Raw genomic sequence first — 14694 nt, forward strand, 5'->3', positions numbered from 1 at the left:
TCATTCCAGAAGGGTCTGCCTGCAGGTCCTGTCCTCTTGTCATCGGTCACCTCCTCAGAGAGGCCTTCCCTCAACAGGGAATCCCATCGGTACTCACCCTGCCCCAGGTCACGTCCCCCTGTCTGTCTTCCTCAGAGCACTTGGGACTATCTGAGACTGTCTTGCTCATCTGTTGGTTGAATGAGAGCAGGGGAGCGGTCCATCTGGCTTATCCTGATATCGGGAAGAGTCCCCGGCACACTGTAGGTGCTCGGGGACTATCTGCTGAATGAATGAATGAGCGGAGTCTGGAGTGCGGTATATACCCTAAAAGTAGCGAGGCGAGGTCTAAAATACGGCCTTTTTAAGATGACCCCTTGACCGGTGAACTTTCCGCGCCTGCTCTTCAGTGAGATCTGTGTCCTGGGTGCTGCTAAGGTTGACCGAGTCCCTCCAACCTGGCTGCCGTCCTGGGGACAGATAGGATTGAAATCCCAGATTCGTTTATGAAAGTGATACGTCAGCAATAGATCTCTTCCATTTCTGACAGAATTTGGAAACTTCAGAGTGGTTTTTTGTTTCGTTTTTTTTTTTTTTTTATTAGAATCGTTTTCACAGACTAAGTTTTTCCCTTTGTGCTTAAAGCTGGCCCAGCTGTTGTTCTCAATATCTTTTCTCTACCAGCTAATCTTTTGCCCAAAAAAATGGCGTGATACGGAAAATGCATTTGTGTCTTTGGGAGTCCTGCTCCAGCAGCCACCGTTTTTCTCTGTCACATACTTGGAGAGATCTGCTGCCTTCCTGTAGGATGACAGGTGTTTTTCTCAGGGTATCAAGAAGGCGAGATCATTTTTTCTCCAATTTGGAGGCTCGGGGTCAGTTAACGGGAAGAAAGATGGTTTTTCTCCTCAGCCCCAGGCCCAAAAGCTATTTCTTCTGATTACTCCGCCCTTGTGGGTTCTTTGTGTTTGCAGTGGGAAGTCGACAAAAGGGAGAGCACTCAGTACGGGTGGCTGGCAAAGAGAAGTGTGTCTACTTCTTCTGGCAAGGCCGGCAGTCGACCGTGAGTGAGAAGGGCACGTCGGCTCTGATGACGGTGGAGCTGGATGAGGAGAGGGGTGCCCAGGTAAGTCCTGGGAAGTGGCTGCCCCAGGGGAGGAGAGACTTGGCCTTCCTGCAGAGCCCCCGGGGTTGGGACCGGGTCCCCTGAAGAGCCAGTCCAGTGAACAAAGACCGCATCATGCAAGTGACGCTTAGTCCTGGCTGGCTTCCCCAGATTCCAGGCTGGGCCTCCACTCCCACCTCCCCACCGCCTGGCCGGGAGTCATGTGCTCTTAAAGGAGATGTTGTATCTGCAAATAGTAAATCCACAAATCAAGTACAAAGTGCCAGTGAGTGGTTTGGTTTTTTTTCTTTTTTTTAAGTTTCCACTTAACTAATACTCAAGGAATGGTAAATAAAACAAAGAGATGCTATTTTCCGCTTCTAAAACTGCTGGAGGTTTTATAAAGAATGGGTCGAGGCTGGTGAGGATTTTTAGCAGGATGCTTCCATTGAGAAGGATAGCTTGAAACAGCCATCCTGAAAAGCAGTTTGGCTCAAGAACCTTAAAAATCCTCATAAACTCTGATCACTTTTTCCACTTACACAAATCTGTCCTAGGGAAATATCAGAGATTAACATAAAAATTAGGATTCCCATCATCTGCATCCCTCACAGCAGCCTGAGTGCTTTTTTTCTGGATCCTGTCAGATCATGTCATTCCCTTGTTCTCCAGCAGACTTGGACCGCAGTCCCAGTGTTTTCCGGGTGGTGCGCCTCCACCTTCGTGGCAGGCCCTGCACGCCGCTCCCACTGCACCCCCCAGCCCTCTGTCTTGCACCATGGCTGGGGCTACTCTAGGCTTCTTTGCCACTGCTCAGACCTCTTTCCCTCTACCCCAGGGCCTTTGCACAATTTCCCATTCCCACAAGTTCCTCTGTATCCACAGTAACTTTCAACCTCAAGATTCAGATAGCTGTTCAAATGTCACGTATTTTATCCAAATCCCTTCCTATTCTCTGTCCTGTTACTCAGTTTTATAGCACTTACCATTCTTACCACTACTTAAAACTACATAATCAAGTTGTCATTTTGTTTACTTTGAATATGTTGTGTTTACTTATTTATTTTCTGTCTTTCCCTGCAAGCATGAAAGAGACAGTGCGTGCTGGTCTTCCCCACCACTGTAACTGCAGGGCCTGTTTAATGCCAGTGCCAAAGCTTTGTAAACAGTACTTTTTGATGTTCGGATTATCTTTGCCTCGGGTCCCACCCTTTAGTAATTAAGAGTTGACTGTGGGGTTTTGGGGAGAACATGATGCCATGTGCAAATATCTTCATGACCTCGGATGAGTAGTTAACAATAGCACCAGGGGAGAGAACAGGTGAATTTTCTCCAGAATAGATCAGCACTCACTTTTAGCCTTCTAAGAGCTGCTCCTCTTCCCTAAAAAATATATATTTCCTACTGTAGACCATATAATAATTGTAAATAATTGTTAGAGACCACTGCATTTTAATTTTTTCTTAATTGTGGGTCATTTCAACTGCCTTTTTAATTTTTGTAAAGGCCGTGTTTTAATCATGCCTTCAAAATCCCCCTTAGAATTTTGAGTCTTAACCTCTCTAGTTTGAGCATTGCATTTTTTTTTTTTTTTTTTTTTTGTCAAGCCAACAGATGTAAGAACACTCCAGACCTATAAAACACTGCCACAAAATGGCACTTAATTATGCAGAATGGGCCCTGAGCTTGGTTAAGTTAACACTTGGTGGGAAATGCTTCCTACCTTTTGGTGTGCCTGGACTGCCGGGCTCAGTCAACAGTTTCCTTGTTAAAGGAAAATGTCTAGCTGGAGTGAGAGTGAGTGGAGTCAGCCCACACAGTTTATGAGCAGCTACCACCTGCTGGGACACAGTGGTTCACAGGCGAGGGCGAGGCCGTGGTCGGCAGCCCCACGGCGCTGTGAGTGGACTCTGGGCATGGTTGCAAAAGAGACTGTTCTTTCCCCCAGAATTACTAAGTGATCAGCTGTTCTCCTTGCCAAGAGGCAGACTTTGTTGAAAATGTGTTTAAATCCGTCATGTTACATCTATACCATGGAATACCATTGAAATGTCAAAATTCCCATTTCAAGAGCCTTTGGTGACCGAAATACATCACGTGAAGAAAATCAGTATAAAGTAACATAAAACAGCAATCCTATTTTTGCCTGGGAAAGACATATACCTGAAAAATACTTGGAAAGGAAAGCTAGGCCCTGGAATTTTTATGGTGGTTATCTTGAGATAATAGTATTATCACTGGCTTTTGTGTGCACTTCTTGATATTTTCCAGATTTTTTTTTACCATAGACATGTATTATTTTGAAGACTCTGAAAACCCAGTACATGTTACTTATTTGAATGTGTTTATGTTGAAAGGTCCAGGTTCTGCAGGGAAAGGAGCCCCCCTGCTTTCTGCAGTGTTTCCAGGGGGGCATGGTGGTGCACTCCGGGAGACGGGAAGAGGAAGAAGAAAATGCGCAAAGTAAGTCACTTTACTATTGGAATTTGGTTTTTTCCCCTCTCCTGGAAGATATTTTTATACACAAGAGGGGTTAAAGTAAATCTCCTTTTATATAGGTGTGTCTTTAGCCCTGAAAGCCTCCTAACGTTTGCCTTACAAAGCAGCTGTATGGGGAGCTCATAGCGCCCCCCCCCCCCCCCCCCCCCCCCCCCCCCCCCGCCAACCCCAGTCCTGTGGAATTTACTTCAGGATAGGACTTTGCATGCAGGAGGCTGACAGATGACTCCACCTTAAACTGAATCCTCTCAGTGACTCAGTCTCTTCTTAAGAGGGAAACAATTCAGTAGGTCGTCCATTATAAATTATGAGATTTTGGGGGGCCAGCATCCAAAAAAAAAAAAAGTGCTTAGCGTCAGAGCCTCTTAAAATATGCCTGTTACAGGATTTACCTGGGTATTTATAAATTTGTAAAAATGGTCTTTCTACATCATGAACCTGCTTCTAACTTCAAAAGGATGTGCTTTCTGGGCCGGCAGTAAGCTAGCTGCTGCCCGCCCCAGGCTGGGCCGGGCTGGTTGGTGGTGCTGGCTGGTGACTGCCGACGGAGGGCAGCTCTGGGGGCAGCACCGGGCCTAACTCTGTGCCGCTGGTGCCCCCTGCAGGCGAGTGGAGGCTGTACTGTGTGCGAGGAGAAGTGCCCGTGGAAGGAAATTTGCTGGAAGTGGCCTGTCACTGTAGTAGCCTGAGGTCCAGGACTTCCATGGTTGTCCTCAACGTAAATAAAGCCCTCATTTACCTGTGGCACGGATGCAAAGCCCAAGCCCACACGAAGGAGGTTGGAAGGACTGCAGCAAATAAAATCAAAGAACAGTGAGTGTTGTGCGTGGGCGCCTCTCCAGAAGGGGCTTCCCTGTGGGACACAGGCTAAGGCGGGAAGGATACCCAGTAGAAGCCCGTAGAAACCCTGGTGTACTTAAAGTGACTTCAGCAGGGGGTAGTTATGAACCTCGTCAGCCGCCTCTCACGTTCCAAGTGGGTGTGACACACATCTCCCATAAAACTGCTGATGTGAGGGCTTCCCCCACTTTCTGAGGATTTACCTGCCTCCATAAAAGGTGGAGTGAGGAGCAAGGGAAATGACCCCAACAAGTGCTTTAGTTTCTTTGTAGGTACAGTTCGTCTTTTGAACGAAAAGCCTGGAGTCCTTAGTCATTTAAAGAGAGCAAATTTCAAATATCTTTCAGGGGTCAGAGTTTTAGTTCTGCCAGAGCTGTGGAAAGTTAGAAAGCATTGAGCTGAAGAAGAGCTGGGGAGACCACCAACCAACCGTGTCCGACTAGGAGATGCCCCCTTTTCAGAGGACGACCGTGTTTCTGCATTCTCCAAGGCAGCCACCTGCCAGGGAGTGGTCGGCCTGCCTGGGCTGGTTCTGGGGCGCAGCACAGCAGGGGCTGGGGTTGGTTCCTGTCCCAGGCAGGCCCCCACACTCGGGCAGCTCCCCAAGGAAGCACCCAGTGCCGGGGCAGTACTCAAGGGCCACAGGGGGAGAGGGAAAACTGAAGCAGGAAGAGAAAGCCTGCAAGGGAGTGGGTTGTCCTGCGCAGTCACCGTCTAGAAGGGGCTGCAGCCCACGCCCAGCAGGCCCCGTAGACAGCCAGCCAGAGCCCAGCATCGCCCCGGCTTTCGGGGGACGCCTAGCACTTCCTCAGGCTGAGACCCCGGGAGGACGGTGGTAACATCTGAACAGTAAAAGTGAAAAGTTTCCAGGGCCACAATATGCCACCGAAGTATCATTTGGTCCAATCCGTCCTCTGGGCCCCAGGGCAGTGCGGTGGGGACAGAGTTCCCTCGGGACCGTTTGCATAGCCAGCGCTAAGGAGAGCACGCAGGCCAGGGCCCTTGCCATGGGCAGCCAGCTGGGAAGCCAAGCGTCTCCTCTCCAGACCCTGTTCTGTGCACCAGGGAGCGGGGAGGAGTGATAACTGACCTTCACTGAGCTAGTCAAAGGCATCCCTGGTCCATCAGCTTTTCCCCTTGGACCACTGAGAAAAAACAATGAACTCATTCACTCATTCACTCAGCAGGTATGATTGAGCACGTACTTGGTGCCAAGCCCAGATTTAGGGACCAGGGACTTGGCTAGTGAACAAACCCAAGTCTCCGTCCCCGTGAAGCTTATGTTCTAGCAGGAGAGGACAAGGAATAGTAAGTATGTATGTTATATATAAAAATGTATATCACTTTCATTACATTTTATATGTAATCGTACATTCTTCTCTAAGGGCCAAGCCAGTCCCTCTCATTGCCCCGCCCCCCCACACACACACTCATAAACCACAGAGCACGTTTTCATTCATTAGTGAGAACTGTTTTAGTTAGAAAGTAGAAGAGAGATGGTGAACCGGTCTGTAGATTTAGTCTTGAATAATTTTGTACTGCCAACACGTCCAGGGCTTATAAAAAAAACCTACTGGATTTTCTCCGTGCAGATGTCCCCTGGAAGCAGGACTGCATAGTAGCAGCAAAGTGACAATACACGAGTGTGACGAAGGATCCGAGCCCCTGGGCTTCTGGGATGCTTTAGGAAGGAGAGATAGGAAAGCCTACGACTGCATGCTTCAAGGTAATAGAACATTCCGTAGCCTTCCATCACTAATTTAGTCGATACATATTTATTGAGCCTGTACTGTGTACAACACCCAATGAATCAGACTGAGGCTAGGTCCTCACAGGCCTACAACCCAATAAGGCTGCTAAATAATATGCAAGATGGGTATAATGCCAAATAAAACTTTAGTGTGTCATAAAAGAGGTACAAATGAAGGAGGCTGAGAGTTAAAAAGAAAGAAGATGAGTTCCACCAGGAAAATCATGCATGGCCCCACAGAAGACAGGGCATTTAAACAGAGCCTTGAAGGTAAGCGTGACTTGAAGAGAGGGAAGACGAAAATTCCAGGAAACCAGATGAGCAGTGACACACTGTGATCCTATGGAACAGGATGCTTTCGGTTTAGCCAGCTTCCTGGGTGCAGGGACACAATGGAGTTCAGATTAGAGAATAAGTCAGTTTTGTATTTAAATACACAAAATACAGATCAACTTCAATACAGATGAACATAAGGAGAGCTAACAAGTATTAAGCAGTTCAGGATGAGCCAGGCACCACCTAAGCACCTGATGTACATCAACCCAGCACTCACAACCTAATGCCGCCAGGTTTCTACCGATGAGGAAACTGAGGCACGGGGAAGTTCATCAACCTGCCCAGGGTTGAACCACAGTGAGATGTACTCAGAACCACCACTCCATTATACCACCTCTCAATTTTCATGAACTTTGATTTTTATTTATTTATTTTTTTGAGAGAGCCTTTGCACGCACACACACAACAGGGATTAGGAGGGGGGAGGAGCAGAGGGAGAGGGAGAGAGAATCTTAAGCAGGGGCTCCATCTCATGATCCTGAGATCATAACCTGAGCTGAAATCAAGAGTTGGATACTTATATGGCTGAGCCACCCAGGCGCCCCTATATGGTTTTTCTTAATAATGCATGTTGATGGGCGCGTGGGTGGCTCAGTTGGTTAAGCGACTGCCTTCGGCTCAGGTCATGATCCTGAGGAAAAGGTAACCCGGGATGGAGTCCCGGGATCAAGTCCCACATCGGGCTCCCTGCTCAGCAGGGAGTCTGCTTCTCCCTCTGACCCTCCTCCCTCTCATGCTCTCTGTCTCTCATTCTCGCTCTCGCAAATAAATAAAATCTTAAAAAAAAAAAAAAAAATTTAATAATGCATGTTGATGATGGAAAATGTTTGAAAGCAGAGAGCAGTTGAAAAAGAAACTAAGTCCCTTATAATCATCTCTCTCAAAGGTAACTAGAATTAACATTTCTCTATGTGATCCATACATATCTATATTTAAGAAAATTTTGGATTGCAGTATACAGTTTTGTAACCTGATTTTTCCCTTTATTATGAACAGTGTCTCAAGTTGTTCATATTTAGACTTTTGTGGCTGCAGGGTAGTCCATGAAGATGCTATATGCCATTTTCTACTTAACCTGTCTTTTTTAGTTTAATTTTAGTTTAGAGAGCTGTTTCCAATTTTTCATCATTATACAATAGAATTGTGGATAAATTTAAAATAAGTATCTGCATTTATTTCTAGTTAAAGTCCTAGATACAGAACTGCTATGGTAAAGGTAGAAAAGATTTAGAGTACATATCAACAAGGGTGCCCCAGGACATTGGCACCAAGTTTCATTCTCACCAGCAATATACATACGAGAGTGTACATTTTCAGCACAGACACTCGGTAGGTTACCTTTTCCTCTTGGCCAAAATTAGTGGGGCAAACTGATATCTAAGCACTGTTCTAACTTAATGTTTTAAATTGGAAGTACTGTTAAATACTGTATGTATTTTTTTTTTTTTTTTAGTCATTTGTATTTCTACTTTGGTGAATGTTTTATTTTTGCCTTTTACACATTTTCATTGAGATATTTATCTTTATTATATTTCTTTATATACTAAAGATATTAACAAGTTTCCATATTTCTCATTGTGTCACTTGCCTTTTCACTTTGGGGTTTTTTTGCAATGAAATTTTTCATTTTTATACTGTCAACACATAAATCCATTCTCCTTTCATTACTTGTTTTATAATTATGATTAAAAAGGCCTTCCCCACCTCCAAGTTCAGATAAATCTTCCCTATCTTCACACTCATTTTTGGATTATTTTATGTTTTACCTTAATTCTCTAATCTATCTGGGATGTACTTTGGTGCCCATTTTGTCTTCAGCTTTGTTCTCTTTTCTTTCAAAGATCCTGGAAATTTTAACTTCACACCCCGCCTGTTCATCCTCAGCAGTTCCTCCGGTGATTTCTCAGCCACGGAATTCATGTACCCCGCCCGAGACCCCTCTGTGGTCAATTCCATGCCCTTCCTGCAGGAAGATCTTTACAGTGCACCACAGCCAGGTACGGCCGGTGGGAGGGGGCGTCGGGCTGAGCCGCAGAAGATACACCTTCCAAAGAGCCTTTTTATTTGACGTTCATATTTAGTAACAGTTTTTATTTGCCAAGTACACTGGCAAGTAACTTTCTTATGTTACCTAATTTCATCCTCACACCTCCTCCAAAAGGAAGGGGACATCAACCATATGTTACAGTCTAAGAAACTGAGGCCCAGTTACTTAACTCACCCAAATATGTCAGTTAAGAATAAGTTGAGCACAATTATGTCAGGCCTGGAATCTCTGCTGTTCTCCCAGCCTCCCCTCAGTCTTGTTGCTTCATGGTCCACAGTTGGCTGCCCCTGCTCCTGCCATCATGTTTTCCTTCAAGACAGGAAGAAGAGGTAGGGACAGGGACGGCCATGTCTCTCCCTTTTATCAGATAAAGCAAAAGCTCTCCCAGAAGCCCCCGCTGACTTCTGATCACATCCCATTGGCCAGAGCTCTGTCACATGACCACCCTCTGCTGCAAGGGAGCCTGGGAAAGCAAGTGGCCAGGGAGCAAGGGGGTGGGAGCATCTGCTGAGTCAGCCAAAGAATGGTGTCTGCCGAGCCAAGGCCGGAGGGCAGGGCTGAGGCTCCCACCCATGTCTTCTGATCCCAAGGTCAGGGCTATTTCCACTTGACCTCCACCTCAAGACAGAACCTCTGTGCTCTTGTTCTGGTTGGGACAGTCAATCACCAGAGACTGGGCTGCATGGACCCTCCTGCCCTCCTGCAGTCGAGTCTGAGCCCTTGTGCCTTCTCCCCTCAGCCAGGAATCTCGCAGGACCCTGGCCGCCTAGGTCCCCACCTTAAAAGCTCATCTGGTGCCCTTGCCACTGTGGGAAGTATTAGCAACTTTCTTAAGAGTGGCTATTGCCCACCCCCCCCTTCCTGCTATGGCCCAGGATAAGTTGTTATCAACCTCCTTTGGGCTTTCCAGGTGTGGTATGCACAGCATCCCTGAAATACGTGTTAGGAAAGGACTCAGGGCAGGAGGACCTAGTAAGTGTGAGAGCCCCTTAGCCACATGGAGTAAGAGGGTGACCGCTGGATGAGAAGAAGAGGGGAGGAAGCGGTGGAACACATCTACTTCTTAAAGCTTGTTTTTCTCACAAAGAACCCTGAACTTAGTCACCTATGAAGCAGTCACACATGGGGCATGAACATCAGTGACCTGTAGGGCAAGGGACATGCACTCTCCAGTGTTTAATCTGCTCTTGGGAGATACACGGTGCTCACGAGCCCTTGAGTGGCACGTGCACTATCCCTCCACCCAGCTCGCTGCAGTTCCCAGAAGGGCCACCAGCAGGCCTGCACTGAGGAGGGGCCGGGGGAGACAGGAGGTGGGGAGAGGGAAGGGAAGAGGCCGGCGTCACAGATACCACCTCTCTCTGCCCAGAGGCTTTTTCTGATTGAATGTTCAAAGGGCTGAGGCGTCATGGACACCCTCCCCTGGCCCCTGCCAAGGGGATTCTGCCCCCCACACCGCAACAAAAGCAACAGGGCGGGAAGGCCTCCTGTAGGTTTGGGGAAGAGTGAGCTGGTAGCATCCACGGAGGACCCCTGATCGTCTGGTCTGTCCTTGCCCTCACAGCTCTTTTCCTTGTTGACAATCACCATGAGGTGTACCTCTGGCAAGGCTGGTGGCCCATCGAGAACAAGATCACCGGTTCAGCCCGCATTCGCTGGGCCTCCGACCGGAAGAGCGCCATGGAGACCGTGCTCCAGTATTGCAAAGGTGAGGGCCACGGCCACAAGCTTCGCCCACCGGGTGGGGGCCGCAGAGCGGCCTTCCTCTTCCTGCGTGGGCCAGCCAGCCTTGATAAAGCCTGCCAGACAGTGATGAAGCCAAGTTTCCCCCCCCCTTTAATTTTTTAAGGCTTCTTAATTTTGAGATTAGTGTGTTCTTGGCTATCAGCATGAATGAGAATTCATTTTTCTCTTTTATATAACTGGGCCACCTAAGTCGCTACCCTCAAGGTCAAAGACTATATTGTGGAATACCCTCGACTGATGAAAACCCTTTTGCACTGGGAATGAGTCATGCTGGGGACACGCGGGCCTCCACCCACACGTAGTGCCACACTCTCTGAGAGTGGGAAGCTCCCCCACACGGCCTGGAGAGCCGATGGCAACCTTTTTATTATTCATTATTATTTTTAGCGTTACATATAAAAAAAATATCTATAGTGAACTCATGGCTTTTTACTATACTGTCAACCTAAAATTTATAGTATTCTTTATAAAGTGAAAATGCCATTAATTTCTTATCTTAATTTTTAAGGTTTCATGGATTAGTTTCACTGAGTTTGTATAGTCGATTTTCTCTTGAAAAGCTCATCAGTGATAAGTAACAAATTTCCACCAAATGTTTAAGTTAGAGTGGCTTATAAAATGCTGTCATTAGCTGTTTAACTGTCATTGAACCTAATGGTGCATTAGGAAGGCAAAGGTATTCTCCACACGTGAGCACAAGAGAAAATGTCTTACCCAGAAGCCACGGAGAGAGGCTTTCTCCCACTCAGAGTTCTGGAAGCATTTTGTCAGACTCAGGTCAATTACATGCAGTTTTATGCATTGTTATATCATAAAATTGACATTTTGTATAAACATCATCCATGTGTTGTTATGAACTACTCAAAACTTGCATTTTAACCATAAGGGATCCAAACAAGAGAAGATTTCAAGGGAAATCCGAGAAAGCCCGGTTCTTCGGACCCACCCCTGGGTGTACTGACATTGCGTTCTGTGTACCTACAGGAAAAAATATCAAGAGGCCTCCCCCCAAGTCTTACCTTATCCACGCTGGTCTGGAGCCCCTGACGTTCACCAACATGTTCCCCAGCTGGGAGCACAGAGAGGACATCGCTGAAATCACAGAAATGGTGAGCGCGCTCTCTCTCCCTGTGAAGACAGCTCCCCGCCTTTCAGATTGTGCGTTGACTTTCCCTTGGGGAGAGGCATCCAATTGCATTTTCAAAGTGAGAAAATGTTTTTTTCTTTTACAACACGTTAACAAGTCTACGTAGAATTAGCTCAGCAATAGAAGAAATCGTTTGAACGCTTTTGGTTAATTTTCTACACCTGGTGCTCAAGTTAAACGCACTTAAAAGCAAAGGTGAACTTAATTACTCTGAAGAATATACATAAACAAAAGCTGCCATCTCTTCCTTCTGTTAGCTAAAAATCTATTGCTTCTCAAGGGCCATGTAAGGCACAACAAAATCCTCTTGTTTCAGACATTAACCTTGTGTTAGGGGAGACACAGAATAAACCTGTGATGGATTAACCTGCTCAGATTACTGGGTGAATGAATGTGTCCCTCCTGATAAGCAGTGTTAATAGCTCATTAATAGTTTTTTATGAGACCAGCTGGTGTTAGCACAGGAAGCATTTGTCATAACCTTTATTTACTAAAACATACTATTAACCAGAACATTATAATTACCAACCACATAAAAAAAAAAAAGCTTAGTACAGCTATGTCAAATTTCTTAAGTTACGAGTTTTTGACATTGCTAGCAGTAGCAATTCCAAGGGGGTTTTTTTGTTTTGTTTTGTTTTGTTGTTCCAGGGGAGAGGACGTGGGTATTTTATGGGAGGTCTGAACAGGTGTAAAGAAAAAGAGTTCACCGCTGCTTAACAATGGATGTTCAGTGCACTGCTGAGCCTCACCCCTCTCTGGAACCGGGTGGACTCGGTCCACACGGGGAGGAGCCCGCCAGTCATAGCAGAGGGCTCCATTTACCATAGACGTGCAATCCACACTAGGCACGGTGTGGACCATCACCGCCTCCTGCAGTCTGAGCTGGAGGCTGTAACCGCCCTGGTGCCCTGCTTCCGCTGTAGGTCCCAGGGCGGCAGTGGGCTTGGAGCATCGTGTGCAGGGACTTCGGGCTTCCTACACCAGCCTGTGGTAGCAACACAACCGCCAGGTGCTTGCTGGGCGCCAGGCACGGCTCCAAGCGCTTGGCGTGTATTTTCTCCTTTATTTTCACAGTAGTCTCTTAAGATGTGTCTTCGTGTTTGCCTCGTTTTTCTAGGGAAGGAGCGGAGGCACAGAGACCTGCCGTAGCTTGTCCCGCGTCTCAGGTGCAGGCTTGCTCCAGAACCCACTCCGTGAGCGCTAGTCTGAACCATCACTGATGAATTTGGCAACACTGTTAGTTGCTCATTCCCGCCACTCAAAAGGAGGGCAGCCAATCTGGGATTCCGGGTTTAACAGAGGAAGATCATTTACCTGGAATAACCTGTTCAGATTAAATGCACAGTGGTTTTTTAAAAAAATCTAGATTCAACAGCATCTTCTAGACGCATTTTCTTACCTTTCTCTATTCCAGATTAAGAAATGGGGCTGATAGGAAAGGATGTGATTCCTCTTAAGGTTATTTTTAAATGCTTTTAAACAAATTCCGTTATTTGAACACTTCCAGTGTTTAGAGTTCAAATTTAATAATCGTATGCCATAATTCACTCATGTGATGGTCCCTAAACATTTTTCTGAGGCAGCCCCAAGCCAGGATTTATTTAGTGGGGTGGGAAGACATGTAAAAGTCAGGAGAACTGTGAGGCTTTGGGCAATTCCTTTCCATTTCAGAGCCTGCTTCTGCCTGAGCGAGCCTCTCCAGCTGGGGCGCAGAGTGGACAGTAGGGCTGTGTTTGCGCCCGTGCGCGGTAAAGCATTTGTGCAGATGCAGGGCGTGAAGTTCTCTCTGCTCCCTCCTCTTCTCTAGGATACGGAAGTTTCCAACCAGATCACCCTCGTGGAAGATGTCTTAGCCAAGCTCTGTAAAACCATTTACCCACTGGCCGATCTGCTAGCCAGGCCACTGCCCGAGGGAGTTGATCCTCTGAAGCTTGAGCTTTATCTCACTGATGAAGACTTTGAGGTAAGCACGTCTTCATGTGCGATAGCGTTTAAGCAACACGCTTGGCTGGGATGGGAGTGCTTGTACTCACCCGCTGGGCGTTTCTCCCGATTTTGCAGTTTGCACTAGACATGACGAGGGACGAATACAATGCACTGCCCGCCTGGAAGCAGGTGAACCTGAAGAAAGCAAAAGGTCTGTTCTGAGCGGGAGAGATGCTGGAGGAACCTCTGTCGTCACTTTCAATACCATTGGACCAGGGAAATGGGTATTTTTTTTTTTTTTGGACTGGTATTTAAAAAAAAAAAAAAGATTTTTTAATCAGTTTTCCAAAACCTCAAGTTATTAGCTCTACTGCTTGTCCCAGACTTGTGTATTTTGTAAATGTTTAAGCGGACCCTTTGGAAACTCTCTTTCCACGATTCAGCAGGTAATGTTAATAAAGGCGTCCCTACGTGCACGTGTGCGGCAACTCCCGCACTGCCCACCTTTTTTGGAAGCAATTCTCTTTATAAAGTGTTATTTTGATAGTTTGTGGGTTCTAAAATATATATATTTATATAAACACCATATAAATCAAATATGTATTTAACAAAGCAATATGTATTCATTCACTCTTAAGATTGTTTTTCTTTTGGTGTCAAAATAATATTAAACGGTAGATGGAATTGCTTCTGTGAAATTAGCTCTGGCACCCCTGCGTATCTTCACACACGTTCAGAAACGTCTCCTTCAGCATTAAGTCTGACTTGTTCTGAGTGCTGCTTCCGGTGCTAAAACGAACAAATGGATTTGTACTTCCTGGCATGGGCTCTGAAGAATCTGTGCGCATCCACCTTTCTACCTTAATATCTCCCCGAAATGTATAGTGCCTTGTTTTTATGTACAGTTTATATACAGAAAAGTTTGCTCTGCATTTTTTTTGATGGTTTGGAACATTATCTCCAATTTTACTCTAAAATAGTAGAAATTTTAAAAAAATCTCAAATTTCTAATACCTGTTGTAAACACAAAACATGTCATTTTGCGACACAGGACTCCAAAATAAAAGCTTCGAGAATAAACACAATAATTGTTTCACATTGGATCCCAAGCATGTTCCTTTCCGAAAAATGTGGGTATTTTTGTAAATGTTAACCTAGTATCAGTATTTTGCCATTTAATATTAACTGCTGTAACTTTTAGTTTAGGGCAAGATTTTATAATAATAGGGTCATATAACTGAACAGACTTTGGACCCATAACATTCGTTCTGAGTACTATATTGAAGACGTATTTTTGCAAATCATCACTCAACAGA

At 46.0% G+C, this 14694-nt stretch overlaps 1 protein-coding gene across 6 annotated transcripts in view; it reads left to right on the forward strand.

Moving 5' to 3' along the window:
- The window catches only part of SVIL (supervillin), a 227787-nt gene extending 213313 nt beyond the window's left edge, over nt 1-14474 (forward strand). For all 6 annotated transcript variants that reach the window (XM_078075322.1, XM_078075317.1, XM_078075319.1 and 3 more), the window contains 9 exons: nt 954-1105; nt 3442-3547; nt 4189-4396; nt 6016-6149; nt 8351-8506; nt 10121-10264; nt 11287-11411; nt 13260-13415; nt 13514-14474. In XM_078075322.1, coding sequence (XP_077931448.1) covers nt 954-1105; nt 3442-3547; nt 4189-4396; nt 6016-6149; nt 8351-8506; nt 10121-10264; nt 11287-11411; nt 13260-13415; nt 13514-13600 — 1268 coding nt within the window. In that variant the 3' untranslated portion in view covers nt 13601-14474. The remainder of the gene's footprint in view (nt 1-953; nt 1106-3441; nt 3548-4188; nt 4397-6015; nt 6150-8350; nt 8507-10120; nt 10265-11286; nt 11412-13259; nt 13416-13513) is intronic.
- The last annotated feature ends 220 nt before the right edge of the window (nt 14475-14694 follow it).

The sequence above is a fragment of the Halichoerus grypus genome, chromosome 6 (genome assembly GCF_964656455.1).
Source record: "Halichoerus grypus chromosome 6, mHalGry1.hap1.1, whole genome shotgun sequence".
Classification (NCBI taxonomy): Eukaryota; Metazoa; Chordata; class Mammalia; order Carnivora; family Phocidae; genus Halichoerus; species Halichoerus grypus.